Below are 14,585 nucleotides of genomic sequence, written 5' to 3' on the forward strand. Positions count from 1 at the left end.
ATGGAGCGGCCGAGGCACCAGGGGATGGCGAAGAACACCTGCATGCGCTGGCGGCTCCCGCTCGTCTGCCTCCTCTGGGAGGTGGCCATGATCGTCCTCTTCGGCGTCTTCGTGCGCTTCGGCCCCGAAGCCGATGCCCACTGGGAGGAAGAGAAGCACCAGATGAACCTGACCAGCGACATCGAGAACGATTTCTACTTCCGATACCCGTGTGAGTATTCAGGAAGCCCGGTCCCAGTGCTGGTTGGCCACCATCCCATCCCATCCCATCCCATCCCATCCCATCCCATCCCATCCCATCCCATCCCATCATCCCAACATCCCAACATCCCATGCTCCAACATCTCCGTTGCACACACACCACCCAGAAGATGTTTCTGTTGCCCCAAGTGTTTGGGGAGAGGTTAGAGGAAAGGTTCCAGTAGGATAGTTCCTTCCCAAGTGCTTCTTCCATCTTCCCCAGTTATTTCTGGCTTGGGACGGAGCCTCTCAGAGGTGGTGTCTCCACATGGAGAGCTGGGCTTTGCCCTGACGCTGCTCTGGGGCACACCCAAGGGTGTGAAAAAACCCTTGTGGCCCTCCGGTGCTCTGGGGGTCTGTTGGCAGGGTGCTGTGCCACCAGTACATGACGTCTTTTCCCCAGGAATAGGGCTGACGTGTTCCCAGCACCCTGCAAGTTTCGGCTTGCTGCCCCCTCCCTCAGCTCCGGATCAGAGCAAGCTTCCCCGTGCATACAGAGGAACGGCTGCTGAGATCCTGTGACATCTTCCTCCCCTTCCTACGCCCTCCCCCTCACGAGCAAATTACCCTTTAGATGCTGCCATTTTGATGCCGGAGTCCTCGTACCCTGCCAGCTTCCCGGGGCCGATCTCTCGGGGCGCCCGATTGCCGCGGGGATTGCCCGGGTGGCTGAAGCCCTTCTGGCCAGGCAGTGCCCCGGGCTGGCTTTGGTCTCCAGGGCTGGTCACCTCCTTTGTGAGCCGTGGGGAACAGGCTGCTTCTGCAGGCAATTGTTTCCAAGGAAGCAACGGGCCTGAGTCATGCATCTATTTAGAACATTTCCATTAAAAAACACCTGCTAAATCAAAGGAGCTATAGAAACCTGTGGCTGCTGAGGATTAGCTGGTTCAGAAGGGAGCTGCTTGCAGAAAGCCGCTGCTCAGAAAGCCGTGTGGCTGAAGGGCTGGGAGAGCACCAGGGGGGCCAAGAACGAGCTTGTAGGAGCTCAGAGCGTTGCAGCCCTACCGTCCTCACTGCCCGTCTCTGCTCCACAGCACCAGGTATCCCCTCAAACGGCCGAGTGGATTCCCAAAACTTGATCAACCTACAAACAGCTGCTTAGCTCAGCTTAGCTTTGAGTCCTGTTTCTGTCCCAGACCTGAGGAAGGGTTCACGTGCCCAAAGAACAGCTTTTTTTTTTTTTTTTTTTTTCCACCAGTACCTAATCAGAGAAATCCTCTCTCTCCGCAACGATAGACCAACACAGCAAGAGGGCAGAACCCGAGCGTTTCGATCTGTCCACGCAGCTCTGTTTAGAAGAGAGCTCGATGCTTAAACACCCACGGGTCGTTTGTATTAACACGCCTGTGACTGCTGCTGCCCGCAGGACCTGTCCAAAGCTGTCGCAGTGGGCGAGCAGTGACGACCTGAAGTGAGTAGGAAATGCAGGATGCGTTCGTGCAGTCCTGTCACTGGTGCCATCGACTCCAGGCAGCGCAACGCTGTCTTCTCATTTTGTGTCACACGTTGATACTCCATAATGAATGAGCTGCTCCCTAGGGAAGAGAAATCAGATCCTTCAGCACAGGTTGTATTCCCAAAGCCCAAACACCTCCTCTGGAGAGCGACACCAATTGCCCTCCCACAAAAGAAGGGTCGCAAAACCTGTAGGGCACGGCCCTGCCGTGTAACACAAGTGTCATTCTCCTCAAGGGAAAACAAAGGCAAGGTTTAGAAAAAGGCTTTAGACTGCGTGCAGTTTGAAGAAAGACCTGCTTTTCCTCCTGGTTGTCTGCAGGGTCTAACGCAGCAGGGATCCTCTGTATTTTCCGAGGGCACGCAGCCCGCAGCCCTAACTGACCCGCGTGTTTCTGCTTACAGGATGAAATTAGGAGTGTTTGATGCAAATGGCTGAGGATAATTCTAGCTGTGTATTGTGCTGCTTACGCTTGAGAAAAAAAAAAAAAAAAAAAAAGATGGAGAGAATAAATATAGCTGCAGAGGGAAAGCGTGTGTGACTGCACGGTTAAACCGGAGTTACAAAGACGGCTTCTTAGGACTTGGGGAGAAGGCTGCTTGGCGTGACCTCTGCTGAGCAGGGTCAGCTGCAGGTCTCGTCTTCTCCATCTTTCACGAGTAGCATCATAGGTGGGGGCATTTTTGAAACCAAGGGAATTAATCTGTCTCCACAACCTGACGATACATCACTGGCGCCTGTCCAAATGCTCGTCTTCACTCAAGCTGAAGATCTTGTAAAGCTCCAGAGGATGGAAGCCAAGACTTCTGCAGTTGCACACAGCCAAGTCCTCACCCAGCCCATAGTGGAGGCAGTGGCTGCAGCTCCACCATCCCCGAGGAGCACATCCAGGGCTGCTGGATGCCAAAGGGCCAACAGAGAACCAGGGGCAGAGCAGGTCCTCAATCGCTGAATTTCTTCTGCCCTGAGCTTCTTACGTGTCCTGCTTTTTTTTCACTGGAGTGGCCTCCAGTGTGAGGGTCTGCATGGTTCAACTCGTAATTACGCAGCGTTTCAGCTCACTTAATTGCAAAGTGATGCTTATCTGAAAGAAACGTTTAGCATTAAAAAGTACAGCGGGTTTATTGCACCGAGTATTTCTCTCAAGAGGCTCACACAGGTACGGTTTCCCCCGGGGAAGGGCATCTGAGGGGCTCCAGTTCACAGGTATGAGCACTTGTTGGAAGAACTGGGTCTCTCTGGTTTAAGCACTCAAAATCTCGCAAGGTGGGATCCTGTTCTCAAGGGTATTTTGCCGCTGATTTCAGTGGCAATTAAAAATGTATTTGTAAGCTCCCTGTTCTTGTGTTTTTCCCTAAACACTTGCTCCAAGCCATCACCAGGACCCCTGTGTTGGATAGACCTACCCAAAATGACCATTTGTTTGGGTTTAACAATATTTGGCAGACCCTGTTCATCTCACACGATGTTTGCTGAGTTTTTTGTTTGTTTGTTTAAAGGGGAAGAAAACAACTTGAATAGAAAAATGTTTTCCATTGCACGCCCCATTAGTCTCCAGTCTTCCCTTGCTTACAGCTTTTAATAAACATTTTTGGCTTTCAGGACTGAACCTTTTAACTGAAAATCCAGTTTCCAAAAGCTAAGACATTTTCAGGCTTGGAAATGGGGGGACATGGAACAGGCACACACACTTCCCCTTGAATTTCCTCCCTGCTGCCATGATGTGGTGTGTTTTCTTTCCCCACCAAATTCAAGCAGCGCTCGCAGCCTTGCCGTCCTCTCAGAGCTGACGATTCCTTCCCTGTGCACAGCTTTCCAGGACGTCCACGTGATGATCTTTGTGGGCTTTGGCTTCCTCATGACATTCCTCAAGCGTTATGGATTCGGAGCCGTGGGTTTCAATTTCCTCCTTGCCGCCTTTGGGATCCAGTGGGCTCTCCTGATGCAAGGCTGGTTCCACTCTTTCCAGAACGGGAAGATCCTCATCGGAGTGGAGAAGTAAGGAGAGATACGGGCTCTGGGGTGCCACCTCCCATGGTACTGTTCCATGGGAAACAGTTTTGGGGGAAGCTCCCTACCTGGACAGTGTGTCAGGCTGGGAGGAAGGTTAGTGGGAATCCCAGAGCTGGCTCCTAACCACCTCCATGTCTCAGGGTGGGATCTCTAGAGCTGGGTGTGGGTGAGTTGCAAAGTTTCCTTACTAAACCACAATTTCCCTTCCCGTTTTCCAGCCTAATCAATGCCGATTTCTGCGTGGGTTCTGTGTGCGTTGCCTTTGGGGCCATCCTGGGCAAAACCAGCCCCATACAGCTCCTCGTCATGACCTTGTTTCAAGTCACGCTCTTCGCGGTGAATGAGTACATCCTCCTCAACCTGCTTCACGTAAGGCTTTCGGCAGTCCCCCTCTCCCCATGGCTGAAGGCAGGTTGGAAAAACAGATGGGCAGACCACATCTCACCTCCAGTACGAGTGGCAATTCCAAAATGAACCTCTGCTTTCCCACGGCTGCAGGTTAAGGACGCAGGTGGCTCCATGACCATTCACACTTTCGGAGCCTACTTCGGCCTCACCGTGACACGTGTCCTGTACAGACCCAACCTGGAGCAGAGCAAGGACAAGCAGGGCTCTGTGTACCACTCCGACCTCTTCGCCATGATCGGTGAGTCAGCAGCAGCCTCGGCTTCGCTGGTATGTGCGTGCCGCTCAGCTGCAGAGAGCTGGTTCCTCCTCGTGTCACTGGAAAAAACAGAGCAAAACCAGGACCAGGGGCTGAGAAGCACTCTGTTCCAGTTCTCAGCACCTTGGGACTGCTCAGCTCCCCTCATCGGTGCCAGAGATCAGGTGGTGTCTGGGAAAACAAGGCAGTGCTTTGGCTCCCCTCCTCTGCCAGCCCCACCTGGTGCTGGTCCCAATGTGGGATCGCAGCTCTGGGGCAGCAGGACACAGGGATTTAACTTCCCTCTGCATAAAAAGATCTTCCTTTAGAGGTTTTTTTTTTTCAATTCCTGTATTCTTTCTTTTCCCTTTCCCTTCTCTGCCCCCTCCTCCCCACCCCGCCAGGTACCCTCTATCTGTGGATGTACTGGCCCAGTTTTAACTCGGCCATTTCTGAGCACGGGGATGCCCAGCACCGCGCTGCCATCAACACGTACTGCTCGCTGGCTGCCTGTGTCCTCACCACAATGGCCTTCTCCAGCATGCTGCAGAAGAAAGGCAAGCTGGACATGGTAAGCAGGGAGCCAAGAGCCCTGCGCTCCCCAGGAGACTTATAATGAGGTTGACCAAGGGCCCAGGAAGAGAGCGATACTTGTCCTTTGCTGAACTGGGGTTTTGGGACGTGGTGGTGCAACCAGCCTCCAGCCAGAGGGTGCACTGAAAAAGCAGGTGGGACGTGAGCCCTGGTGGTCATGAGCTGCAGGCTGATGCCCTGCACGTGGTGAAGCTCAGGCACAGCTCTCCCAGGAGAGCTGCTGATGGGCACGATGCAGAGCCAGGTTTGGCAGCGCTCCCCAGCAAGCTGAGCGGGGCCTGTGCAGCAGCTTGTGAGCAATCGGGGGGCTGACTTGTACGTGTTCTGTGTGGGGGCGTACAGCTGTGTGACAGCAGAGCTGGCATGACACACGGGTGAGACAATTTCCATCTCATCACAACTCCCCACCCAGATTAGTGGATGCAAAGAACGTGTGTGGTACGGGGAGTGGGAGTCTGTGTGTGCCTGTGCTGCCGACAGAGGCTGCCTGTTCTTCTCTTCTTGTTTTTCACCAACGAGCAGGGAAGTGGGCCCTGATATATCCTATGGAAGCACTTTCAGAGCTGGTTCTCCTGCTCTACCATTTGCACCGTTCCCTGAACAATCGGGATCTCCCTGAGATGCCAAGCTGGGGCGGTTGTTTCTGCAGGTCCACATCCAGAACGCAACGCTGGCTGGCGGTGTGGCTGTGGGCACCAGCGCGGAGATGATGCTGACCCCATACGGCTCCCTCATTGTCGGGTTCATCTGTGGCATCGTGTCCACGGTGGGGTATGTCTACCTCACGGTGAGTGCTGCTCTGGGGGTCTGCAGCCCTGGTCCTGCCAAGGAGACCAGGAACGGATTCATTTCTCCTTGAGTGATCCTGCTTTCTGCTATTAGGGAGACGCACTTCTTACTCCATTAACTGCCTCAAAACACTCAGGAAGGCTCAGTCTCCAAACAGGAGAGTGTTTGGAGGATAAATTCTTATTTTACCCTCAGCTTCACTCACATCTTTGTCTACAAACCCTCAAATCTTGAGTGGGACACACAATACCAATCTTCTTTCTCTGCTTATCCCAGTCCTCTGTGGAAGGAACTAATCCTTTCCAGGGCTGTGCTCATGTCTGATCTCTTTGCCTCCCTTCCCTTCAGCCTGTTTTGGAGTCCAGGTTGCACATCCAGGACACGTGTGGCATCCACAACCTCCACGGCATGCCAGGCCTTATTGGGGGCATTGTGGGAGCCATCACTGCAGCTGCAGCCACAGAGGATGTATATGGAAAGGAAGGGTAAGAAAGCTTGAAACTCATCCATGAGAATAGATCTTACCTAGGGCTCATGGGCTGGAAGAGAGGAGCAATTAATAGCTTTTGCTCTGTGTCCAGAGTTGTCCCTTTTCCACTCAAAAACATGGGGTGCAATGACTATGTTGGGCTTACTCGAGCATGAAAGACTAATCTTTTGTAGCTGACTTCTGGCATCCTCAAAAAGTGAATCGACCCCACTCCTTGGCATTACTCTGGGGCACAGTGGGTGGGGAGATGTTCCTTCCTCTATCTGTGCATTGTTTTGGGATTCCAGTAAGGCTGAAGTTCTGAAACAAAAGAAATGTTTACATTTTGGACTCCTCCTAGGTAAAGTTTTGCCAGGGGGCAGAACAGAAGGAAGTGAACAGTGTTTTGTGTCATTGCAACACACTCCTGGTCCATTGTCGAAGAGGGATGGGGCTAGGGAGGAGCCCTCAAGGGAGCAGGGCAACAAAGCTCCTCTACCTTGGCTCTGCACAACCTTTCTCCACCAGGGTGGATCTCTGCCAGAAGCAATCCTCACCATTTCCATCCTCTGCAGGTTCATTAAAGCGTTTGACTTCACTGGCAGCTACAAGACGCGGACACCCAGTGTCCAAGGAGGGTTCCAGGCAGCTGGCATTTTCGTGTCTCTGCTGATGGCTTTCGCTGGGGGGGCCCTTGTAGGTAAGCAGGAGGAGAACACGGAGAGGTGAGGGTTGGGTCCATCCTGTAACTGCAATGGAGACTCCCTTGGCTGGACGAGTCCTTCCTACTTGTGTTGCAAGGGTTGCACCCGCTGTGCAGAAGGGGCAGCCCCAGGCTTGCTCACATCACTTTTGACTTCTTGCGGACAGGACTACCCCAAAAGCTCATACTGGGCAGTGAAGAGGGAAGACTGTATCCCAGCAAGGTCAAATAGAAGAATGGGGGTTTCACTGTGATGTGGGTCAGACCACAGCCTCATCTCCTCTCAGGGAGATAGGGTGGGAGGTTGTGTTGGTCTAGCACTGAGCACCACATCAGGGCTTGGCTCATTCCCTCTGCTGCTAAGAAAGATGGACTCTGGCCACCTGCACCTTGTCTCCATCCAACATGTCCTTGCTGCCACTCCGTGGGCAGCGGGAGCACAGCAGAAATCCCATTTTCTTCCCAATCTCCTGACCAGCACGGTTTCTTCTGGCATCACCCAGGGCCATGAGCAGCAGGGTCAGGGCCCAACATCAGGGCCATGCACCAGGGTTCAGAGCCAGGAATTGGGGAGCACCCCTTTCCCACACAAATTCCACCATCACTTGGGCATCTTTTTGCATGAGCAAGGCAGCGCCCCAAAATCAGCCCTGATCGGCGGGGATAGCCCTGAGCGATGCGTCCCAGGGACGCGCTCAGGGTGCCCCTTGACCACCCCACCACCTTCCCCGGCTTCTTGCAGGGGCCATCCTGAAGCTGCCCATTTGGGGCGATGCGGCGGATGAGAACTGCTTCGAGGATGATATCTACTGGGAGGTGAGGCCTGGGGTGGTGGCGGGTGGGCTGGGAGGCACAAGATGGCGCTGCCGCCCGTCGCATGAGGGCCTGCGGCAGAGCTGAGGGGGCTGCATGGCTCTGCAGGTGCCTGAGGACGAGGAGAGCGACGTGTACCACATGCACAACCCCGACAAGCCTGCCTCGCCATGAGCCACCGGCTTTTGGGGCTGCCACCTCAGCAGGGTGGCGGGGATACCCCGGCGGCAGGAAGATGGCGGTCGCCACCCTGCCCCTGTGGAGACAGCGGGTGGCCGGAGAAATCGCCCTGTTCCCCGTGACCCTGCCCCGCTGGTTCAGTTTTGTAATTAGTTCCTGTGAATAAAATAAGCACGTGTTGTTCTAATGGCTCTCTCATAGTGTATCTCCTTGATAAAAGGCAGAGGCACGGCAGCCAGGTTGTCCTTGGCGAAGGCTGAAGCGCTGTGGGGAGCACAGGCTGGTGCTTTTGGGGAGGTGGTGCTGGGGTGCAGGGGCTGTCCCTGTGCTCACGCTGCTGCCCAAAGCCTGCTTTTGAGCCTGGCAACATATTTGTGTGCTTCCCACTGCCATCTCCTCTTGATCGCTCTGCTGAGGCCTCCATCAGCAATTTGGGGGCCTTGTTTGCTTGTACTGAATGGCTGACAAGGCCCTTTCCTCCTTTCCAGTTTCATCCATTTCTTCCATTTTCATCAAACCATTCCTCCCACTTCACTGTGCTATTCTAGTGGGAAGAGCCCAAAGGCAGAGAGCACAGCCCCGTCTCTTAACCCCACTTCCTTCCGGCCAGCAAGGCCATCAGGCTTCAGCCAGAGTTATAGGGAGACAGGAGTGAAAATCAGGCCTAAAACCTGTGTGTTTTCCAGGGTGATGTGTGAGGAGCAGGAGAAAAAAAGGGGAAAAAAAATAAAAAAAGGAGGTGGGAGGGCTGATAGGTCTCTTCACCGCATCTAGCTGTAATTCTCACACCTGAGGGGGGGAGTCAAAAGTAGCTATTCACATCCCCTTGGGATATGACACCCTCATTTTCCATGCTGGGTAAAGACAAAAACCCTTTACAACATGTTTCTGGAATTTGTCAGCGGCTGCCAGCAGCAGCATGTTAATTAAATGTCGGCAAAGATGGAAGCAAGAGGCTCTGCTCTAATTGGACACTTTGCTTGGTGGAGCTGAAAAACATTGTGACAGAGGAGGAGGCGCCGAAACACTGTGTTCCCCCGCCATGGCGAGGGGACGGGGACAGCCAGGCGCAGGAGATGCTCTGTTCTGAACCAGGGTTGTCTCTGCTTGGCCTGAGACAACCTTGCTGTTGATAAAAGGAGCAGCAAAAAAAAGAAAAGGCCTAAAATCCTCCGCAGTAATTGTCTTGAGCACAGCGGTGGCGTGGGACTCAGGGAAAGGGCTTTGTTGTCTAAGGGGAAATTCAGCTAAATCGCTGTTAAAATGCAGCATTCCTAGTTCCTGAGCTAGTTCTCCCCTTAGGATGAGCTTGGGGTGTCCCTCAATTTACCAGTTCAGCATCCCTAAATAGCAGATCCCCCCATCTCATGCCAGGCACTGACATTGCTGGCTGTAACTCAAGAGGCTTTGCCCAGGACAATTTTGCTCCTGCCCTGTATTGTCCAGGTGGCTCACCCAAGTTAGCCCTCTCCAACCCGAACCAGTACAGGAATGGGAAAAAGAGGGGCTTTGACCATTAGCCATGTGTGCAGCCATGCCAGCCCCATGCAGGGTGGGGAGGCAGTGTCCCACTGTGGGGAGGTTGCATCCAGCTCCTACAGCCTCTGGTCTCTCTTCCCAGCAGCCTGCAAAGAGCCATGGAGCTCAGTAACCAAAAAAAAAAAAACTGAGCAGCCCTTATTGTTTTAACAAGGCTGCCAGCACACATCTCCATCAGGACAGGTCTGTGAGCAGCAGGAGATGGTCCTGCTCCACATGCACGTGCGGGCAGAAGGAGCCCCAACCCCACTCCCTGTCCTCTGGGCTCTGCCTCCTCCTCGTGGGAAGACACCTGAATTGCCCAGACTCCTGGGCAGTGAAGCGTTTTATTGCTTGTGCTCTCGCAGGGCTCAGTCTGGTCTCAGTACCTAAATCACTCTCTGGGGCCGGCCTTGCAGTTTTAATTCCCTGACAAACAATGCTGGGGTCGGGCCAGCGTGTTTGAAGTGCGGTCACGGCCCCAGCAGTGGACGGAGGGTTTCTCAACGGGGAGCAGAGGATTGGCCTGCTCTGGCAGGCAGGAGGATGTGTGAGAAAGGAGCTGTTGATACCCTCAGGGATTAGGTGGTACAAATTGGCTGGGAAGCACCGGAGGCATTGACCAAAGCTGTCCTGGGGCAGGTTCCCATGGGGGGGCTGGCTGAAACAACCCGCCTTCAAGTAGGCTGGAAGGGCCAGCCTGGCTGCTAATCCCCTGGGAGCTATGGAGCACGAAGCAGAAAAGAGGTTAAAAAAAAAAAAAAAAGAAAAAAAAAAAAAAAAAGAAAGAAAATCTCATGTAAAGATGGTGGTTTCCCCAAGGGGATGATGTTAGAGAGAGCGGGAAGGGGGTGGGGAGGGGGGAACAGCACCATTTAATCCTGCTTTTAATAGGCAGGTGGTGGGCTTAGATCACACTCCCGCTCCTGCAAGCTGCTGCAGAGATTTGGGAGAATGGCCGCGCGGACTGGCGGGGACCCCTGCACCCCTGCACAGGATCCCCATCTGTGGCACGGGGGCACGAGCTTGTGTCTGTGCCCGTGGGTGTGCCTGTGCGGGGTTAGGTGTGTGGTGTAACCCCAGATTGGGGCTGGCGTGGGCTCCCTGCACGCCCAAAGCCTCGGTGGCTGTCCCAGTTTTGGGGTGCCAGCGTGTGCCAAGCCCCCTGTCCCCGTGCACACGCTGCAGCCGTGCGGGTGTTGCCTCACATGCACACACCCCAACCCTTTCCAAACACACCCCCTGGCTCCCTGAATGCCACAGCAGCACAGCTGCCGTGTGCCCAGTGGCGTTGGCACGTCTGCGGGCGCGTTGCACGCGCGTGTGCCCCTCCTCACGCCCGCAGGGACGCGTGCCAGCCGCCCGGCCGCGGCACGGCTCTGCACCTCTGCGCACCTTTGTGCTGGTGCGAGTGCGTGCGTGGCAGACCTGGCGCGTCCACGCCTGTGTGAAAGGCTCTCCAGCCCCTTCTTCAGGAGTGCTGTAAATTGTAATCAGATTAAGGCAGCCAATCACTTAGGGCCCTTGAAAAGGGCATACGTTCCCTAATCAGTACCTAGCATTGAGTCTCACAAAGGGTCTAAGTAACTCGGCAGGGGTCGGGCCCTCTGGAGCGCAGGGGAGGGGGCTCGCCTTTCTTTTCTCTCTGTCCCTTGTAATTATGTCAATTTGCTAGCCAAATTGTTTGCTTGAGTGGACAGTGGGGGCTTGCCCCCCTTCCCGCCTCCCCCCCCCCCCCCAGCCCCATTCATGTGCTAATGTGGGAAGGAGCATGGCCTCCTGACTTCAGGAGGTGGCCGTGGCCTCTCGAGGAGCAGCACGCGGTGCCCGCACCCAGCCCCGTGTCCCCGGGCTGCCGGGGACACCCCATGCCCCGGCCGTGGAGCTCGACGAGGACTTCTGGCCTCCACGTGCTCGTGGACGTGAAGACGTGGTGTTGGTGCTCCTTGGGTTTCATTCCTCACCACGGGGCTGCCGTGCCAGGGGATTCACCCCTCTGGCTTGGGAAAGAGAGGAAAAACTCCAGGCGTGCAAGGGGAGGTGGTGAACAAAGGGGAGGAGAGGTGGCACCACCCATCCGTGGTCGGGGGGATGCTGCCTGCACAGACGTCCTTGTGAGCAGGCAAGGAGCCTGGTCACGCACACGCTGAGCTGCCTGCTGCCACTGCCAGGTGTCCTGAGCCTGCAGGGACAGGGAGGAAGGGGTGACAAAGAGAGGAGCCCACGCTGCAGGAGGAACCCACGCTGCTTGGATGCAAGCATCCAAAAGCTACAGAGATGCTGCTGTAACAGCCGCGTGCAGGACTCCCCATCTCCTCGCTGCCCCACGGCATCCATCCCCACCCTGCCTGGGACAGCAGGGAGCAAAGTGGCACTGGGTGTCCCCTCTGCACGCCTCCACGTGCAGCCTGGGGTTCTCCCACGTGCCACCTTCCCTCACCTGCACCACATCTCCCCTTCACCCCGTCCCAGGGCCGGGAGCCGTGCCAAAGCACGCAGTGGCTTCTGCGACACACCTCCCCACCCACCCACATCCCAGCATTTGCATATATTCTGCCCGCAAATCCTTGTCAAGGGGAGCCTCTTTATTGCCTGTATAGATCACAGGGTGTTAGTTAAGGAGCTTCTTTGTATTGCCTCAGACAGCTGGGGTCATCAAAAGTCCTGCGGTGGGAAGGAGAGACAGGAGGAGGGGGGAAGCCCTGACAATACGGACTGAAGGATTAAAGGAGCATATAAAGTTCCTATTGAGTGAGACAAGAGGCTGTTCACTCCCAAGATTGACAGCAACCAGGAGGCGATTCCCAACACAATGTCCAATTAATTCTCTACCCTCTTCGCTGCCGTCTCCTCCCTCCCTCCTCTCCTGGGCTGGTGCATGAGCAGGGAAGGGCTGAAGCTAAGATCCTCGAGAAGGTAATTAATTATTCCTGACTAAGAGGAGCTTGCTGGGGTGTGACCCTGTCCCCAGGCTCGCTGAGCACCCCGTCCCCCTCCCATGGGCTCCCATGAGCTCTGGCCACTTCAGGAGTTTTCCTTTCTGTCTCAGGCAGAGCTGTCCCACCGAGGGTCCGTTTCCATGGCAGGTTCTGCACAATAACCACGGTTAGTGCAGAGCCCAAAAGAAGTAGATTTGGGCTAAATCCAGGCGTAGTTCTGGGCTGGCAGGGCTGTGCAGCAGGGCAAGGCAGCACGAGACGTAGGGAGCAGGGCAAGACGCATCAGCAAGACGCGTGGGCACACAGAGTGTTTAGGGAGAGGCAGAGCAGCGTGCGATTGTCATTTTAAAATTCTACTTTTTAAATAAAAGATTGCAAAATCCATGGCTTTGGCCTAAGTGCTTTGGTTCTCAATTCCCAGCCAAAGGCATTGCCTTCCCACTGTCCCTCCCTGCTCCAGCCGGGCTGCTGGCTGGGACTTCGGGGCCCTGGCGTGGCAGTGGCTTGAGCTAATGAGCATGGAGAAAAGGAGCGGCGAGGACACGGCTGAGCGGAGCCGGGGGACACTGGCTGCACGTCCCTCTGTCCCCTGGGCTGGCCGCACATCCTGGCCCAGGTGCTGGGCGCAGGAGTGCTTGTAGGGGGTGTGTGTGAGTGCGCTGCCTCCTCCCCTGCTAACAGCATCCCCTTGCTTTACCCCCGCGTGTGGGAGAGCAGAATGCGGGCCACCACGTGAAATTCCTGCAAACCACTGAATATGAGTTGTTTGATTTGTCTGGTCTATTTCTTTTTTTTTTCCTTTACAAATACGTCAGCCTGGAGGGAGGGAACAACCAGGAAAGCACCTTCCTCCGAGCTGGCCACCTTTTGGCACTCCCTGCATCACTGAGGTTCCTGGGCACACACCTTTCCACAACAACAAACGTCTCCAAAATGGCTGGACTGGGGAGAAAGAGCCACGCAGCCAGGAGGACCCGCTTCTCACCGCAGGGGACACTTCGGCCAGCCCATCGCCCCCATCCCCAGGGGACCCTCCCCAGGCTCAGGAGGTGCCCAGGGGCTGCGGCGCGGGGCTGCCCGCGGCTCGGCTCCTCCGCCCGCTCCCTCCCGCCGCACACGCTCCCAGTGAAGTTGTTTGAAAGTCTTCCGGCAGTTTTAGCGGGCAGGAATAACAGATTAGCCATGATCTGATCAGCCCAGTATCTAAGCTGTATTCTCCCCGCTGACAAGTATTTGAAAGAGGGGAGGGGCCACTTGCAGCCCGACGATGAATCTTTCACCGACAAGAAAGGGCCCTTTTTTCTCCCGCGAGCCGCGGGCTGCTCCGTGCCCTGTTGCTAAGCGAGACCCGGGGCTGCCGCTTGCACGCTTGCACGGGTTAGCGGGATCAGGAGATTCACACCAGACATCTTGTGGTTTTTTTTTGGGGGGTGTTCTCTCCTCGCACGCCTTTGACTGGCAGATAACAGCTCGCCGGCGAGCCCCGGGGATGCTCCCGCTGTGCCACGAGCCCCAGGGGAAGGGAAGATTGCAGAAGCCTCTGCAGGGCTCCTTGGGGTGTCAGGGCGGGGGGCTCAGCCCTAAATGGCTGTGGTTTGCTGCAACACTTGTGGCTGTCCCTAGCCCAGCCCCACACACCCTCACAGCCCCCATATCCCGTTGGGTTGGGGTGCAAAGGGGCCGTGGGGATATGGCCTCAGGGGATGCTCCATGGGCAGCCAAGCAAGACCCGGACTTGGCTTCACACATCGGTGCCTCTGCGCACGGGTTCGAGAAGGGGACATGTGGCAGAGGAGCCAGGAGGAGGATCTGCAGGCCAGGGCCAGCTTTTTTGGTCCCTGCAGGCTCACGCTGCTCCTGAGAACCGTTTCCCCCTCGCCAGCCACAGCCAGGGCAAACTGCCCTGCGAGAAAAAAAAGGGAAATGGCTAAAACAAAGGCTTCCCAGGCGATTTCTGCAGCTGCCACCATGAGGTGCCCTCGCCTAAGACATGGTGCTCGCATCCATCTCCCTCCTCCTGCACGCAGCGGTGCAGGCAGGGCTGCGGCTGCCAGGCTCGGGGCTGGCACCTTCCCAGGGCCCTGCCTCACGGGCAGGGGGCTGGGGGGAGCGGGGAGCTCTCCGTGAGCCTAACCAGATGCCAGAAGGACTGAGAAAGTCATTGCTGCTGCGAGCAGCACAAAAAGGAAAGAAATCCCCAGCCTTGGGGGTTGGAACACAAAAGGCCG

The 14,585-nt window shown here is 55.6% G+C and overlaps 1 protein-coding gene across 1 annotated transcript; it reads left to right on the forward strand.

The window, feature by feature from the left end:
• On the forward strand, nucleotides 1–7,894 carry RHCG (Rh family C glycoprotein; the record flags this gene model as incomplete). Its single annotated transcript, XM_084293651.1, has 10 exons — nucleotides 1–211; nucleotides 3,508–3,694; nucleotides 3,928–4,078; nucleotides 4,208–4,355; nucleotides 4,757–4,923; nucleotides 5,596–5,733; nucleotides 6,084–6,220; nucleotides 6,780–6,904; nucleotides 7,650–7,723; nucleotides 7,829–7,894. The coding sequence occupies 10 exons, from the start codon at nucleotides 1–3 to the stop codon at nucleotides 7,892–7,894; spliced, it is 1,404 nt and encodes a 467-aa protein (XP_084149777.1).
• Between the last annotated feature and the right edge of the window lie 6,691 nt (nucleotides 7,895–14,585).

Source organism: Netta rufina, assembly GCF_964035555.1.
Source record: "Netta rufina genome assembly, chromosome: 11".
Classification (NCBI taxonomy): domain Eukaryota; kingdom Metazoa; phylum Chordata; class Aves; order Anseriformes; family Anatidae; genus Netta; species Netta rufina.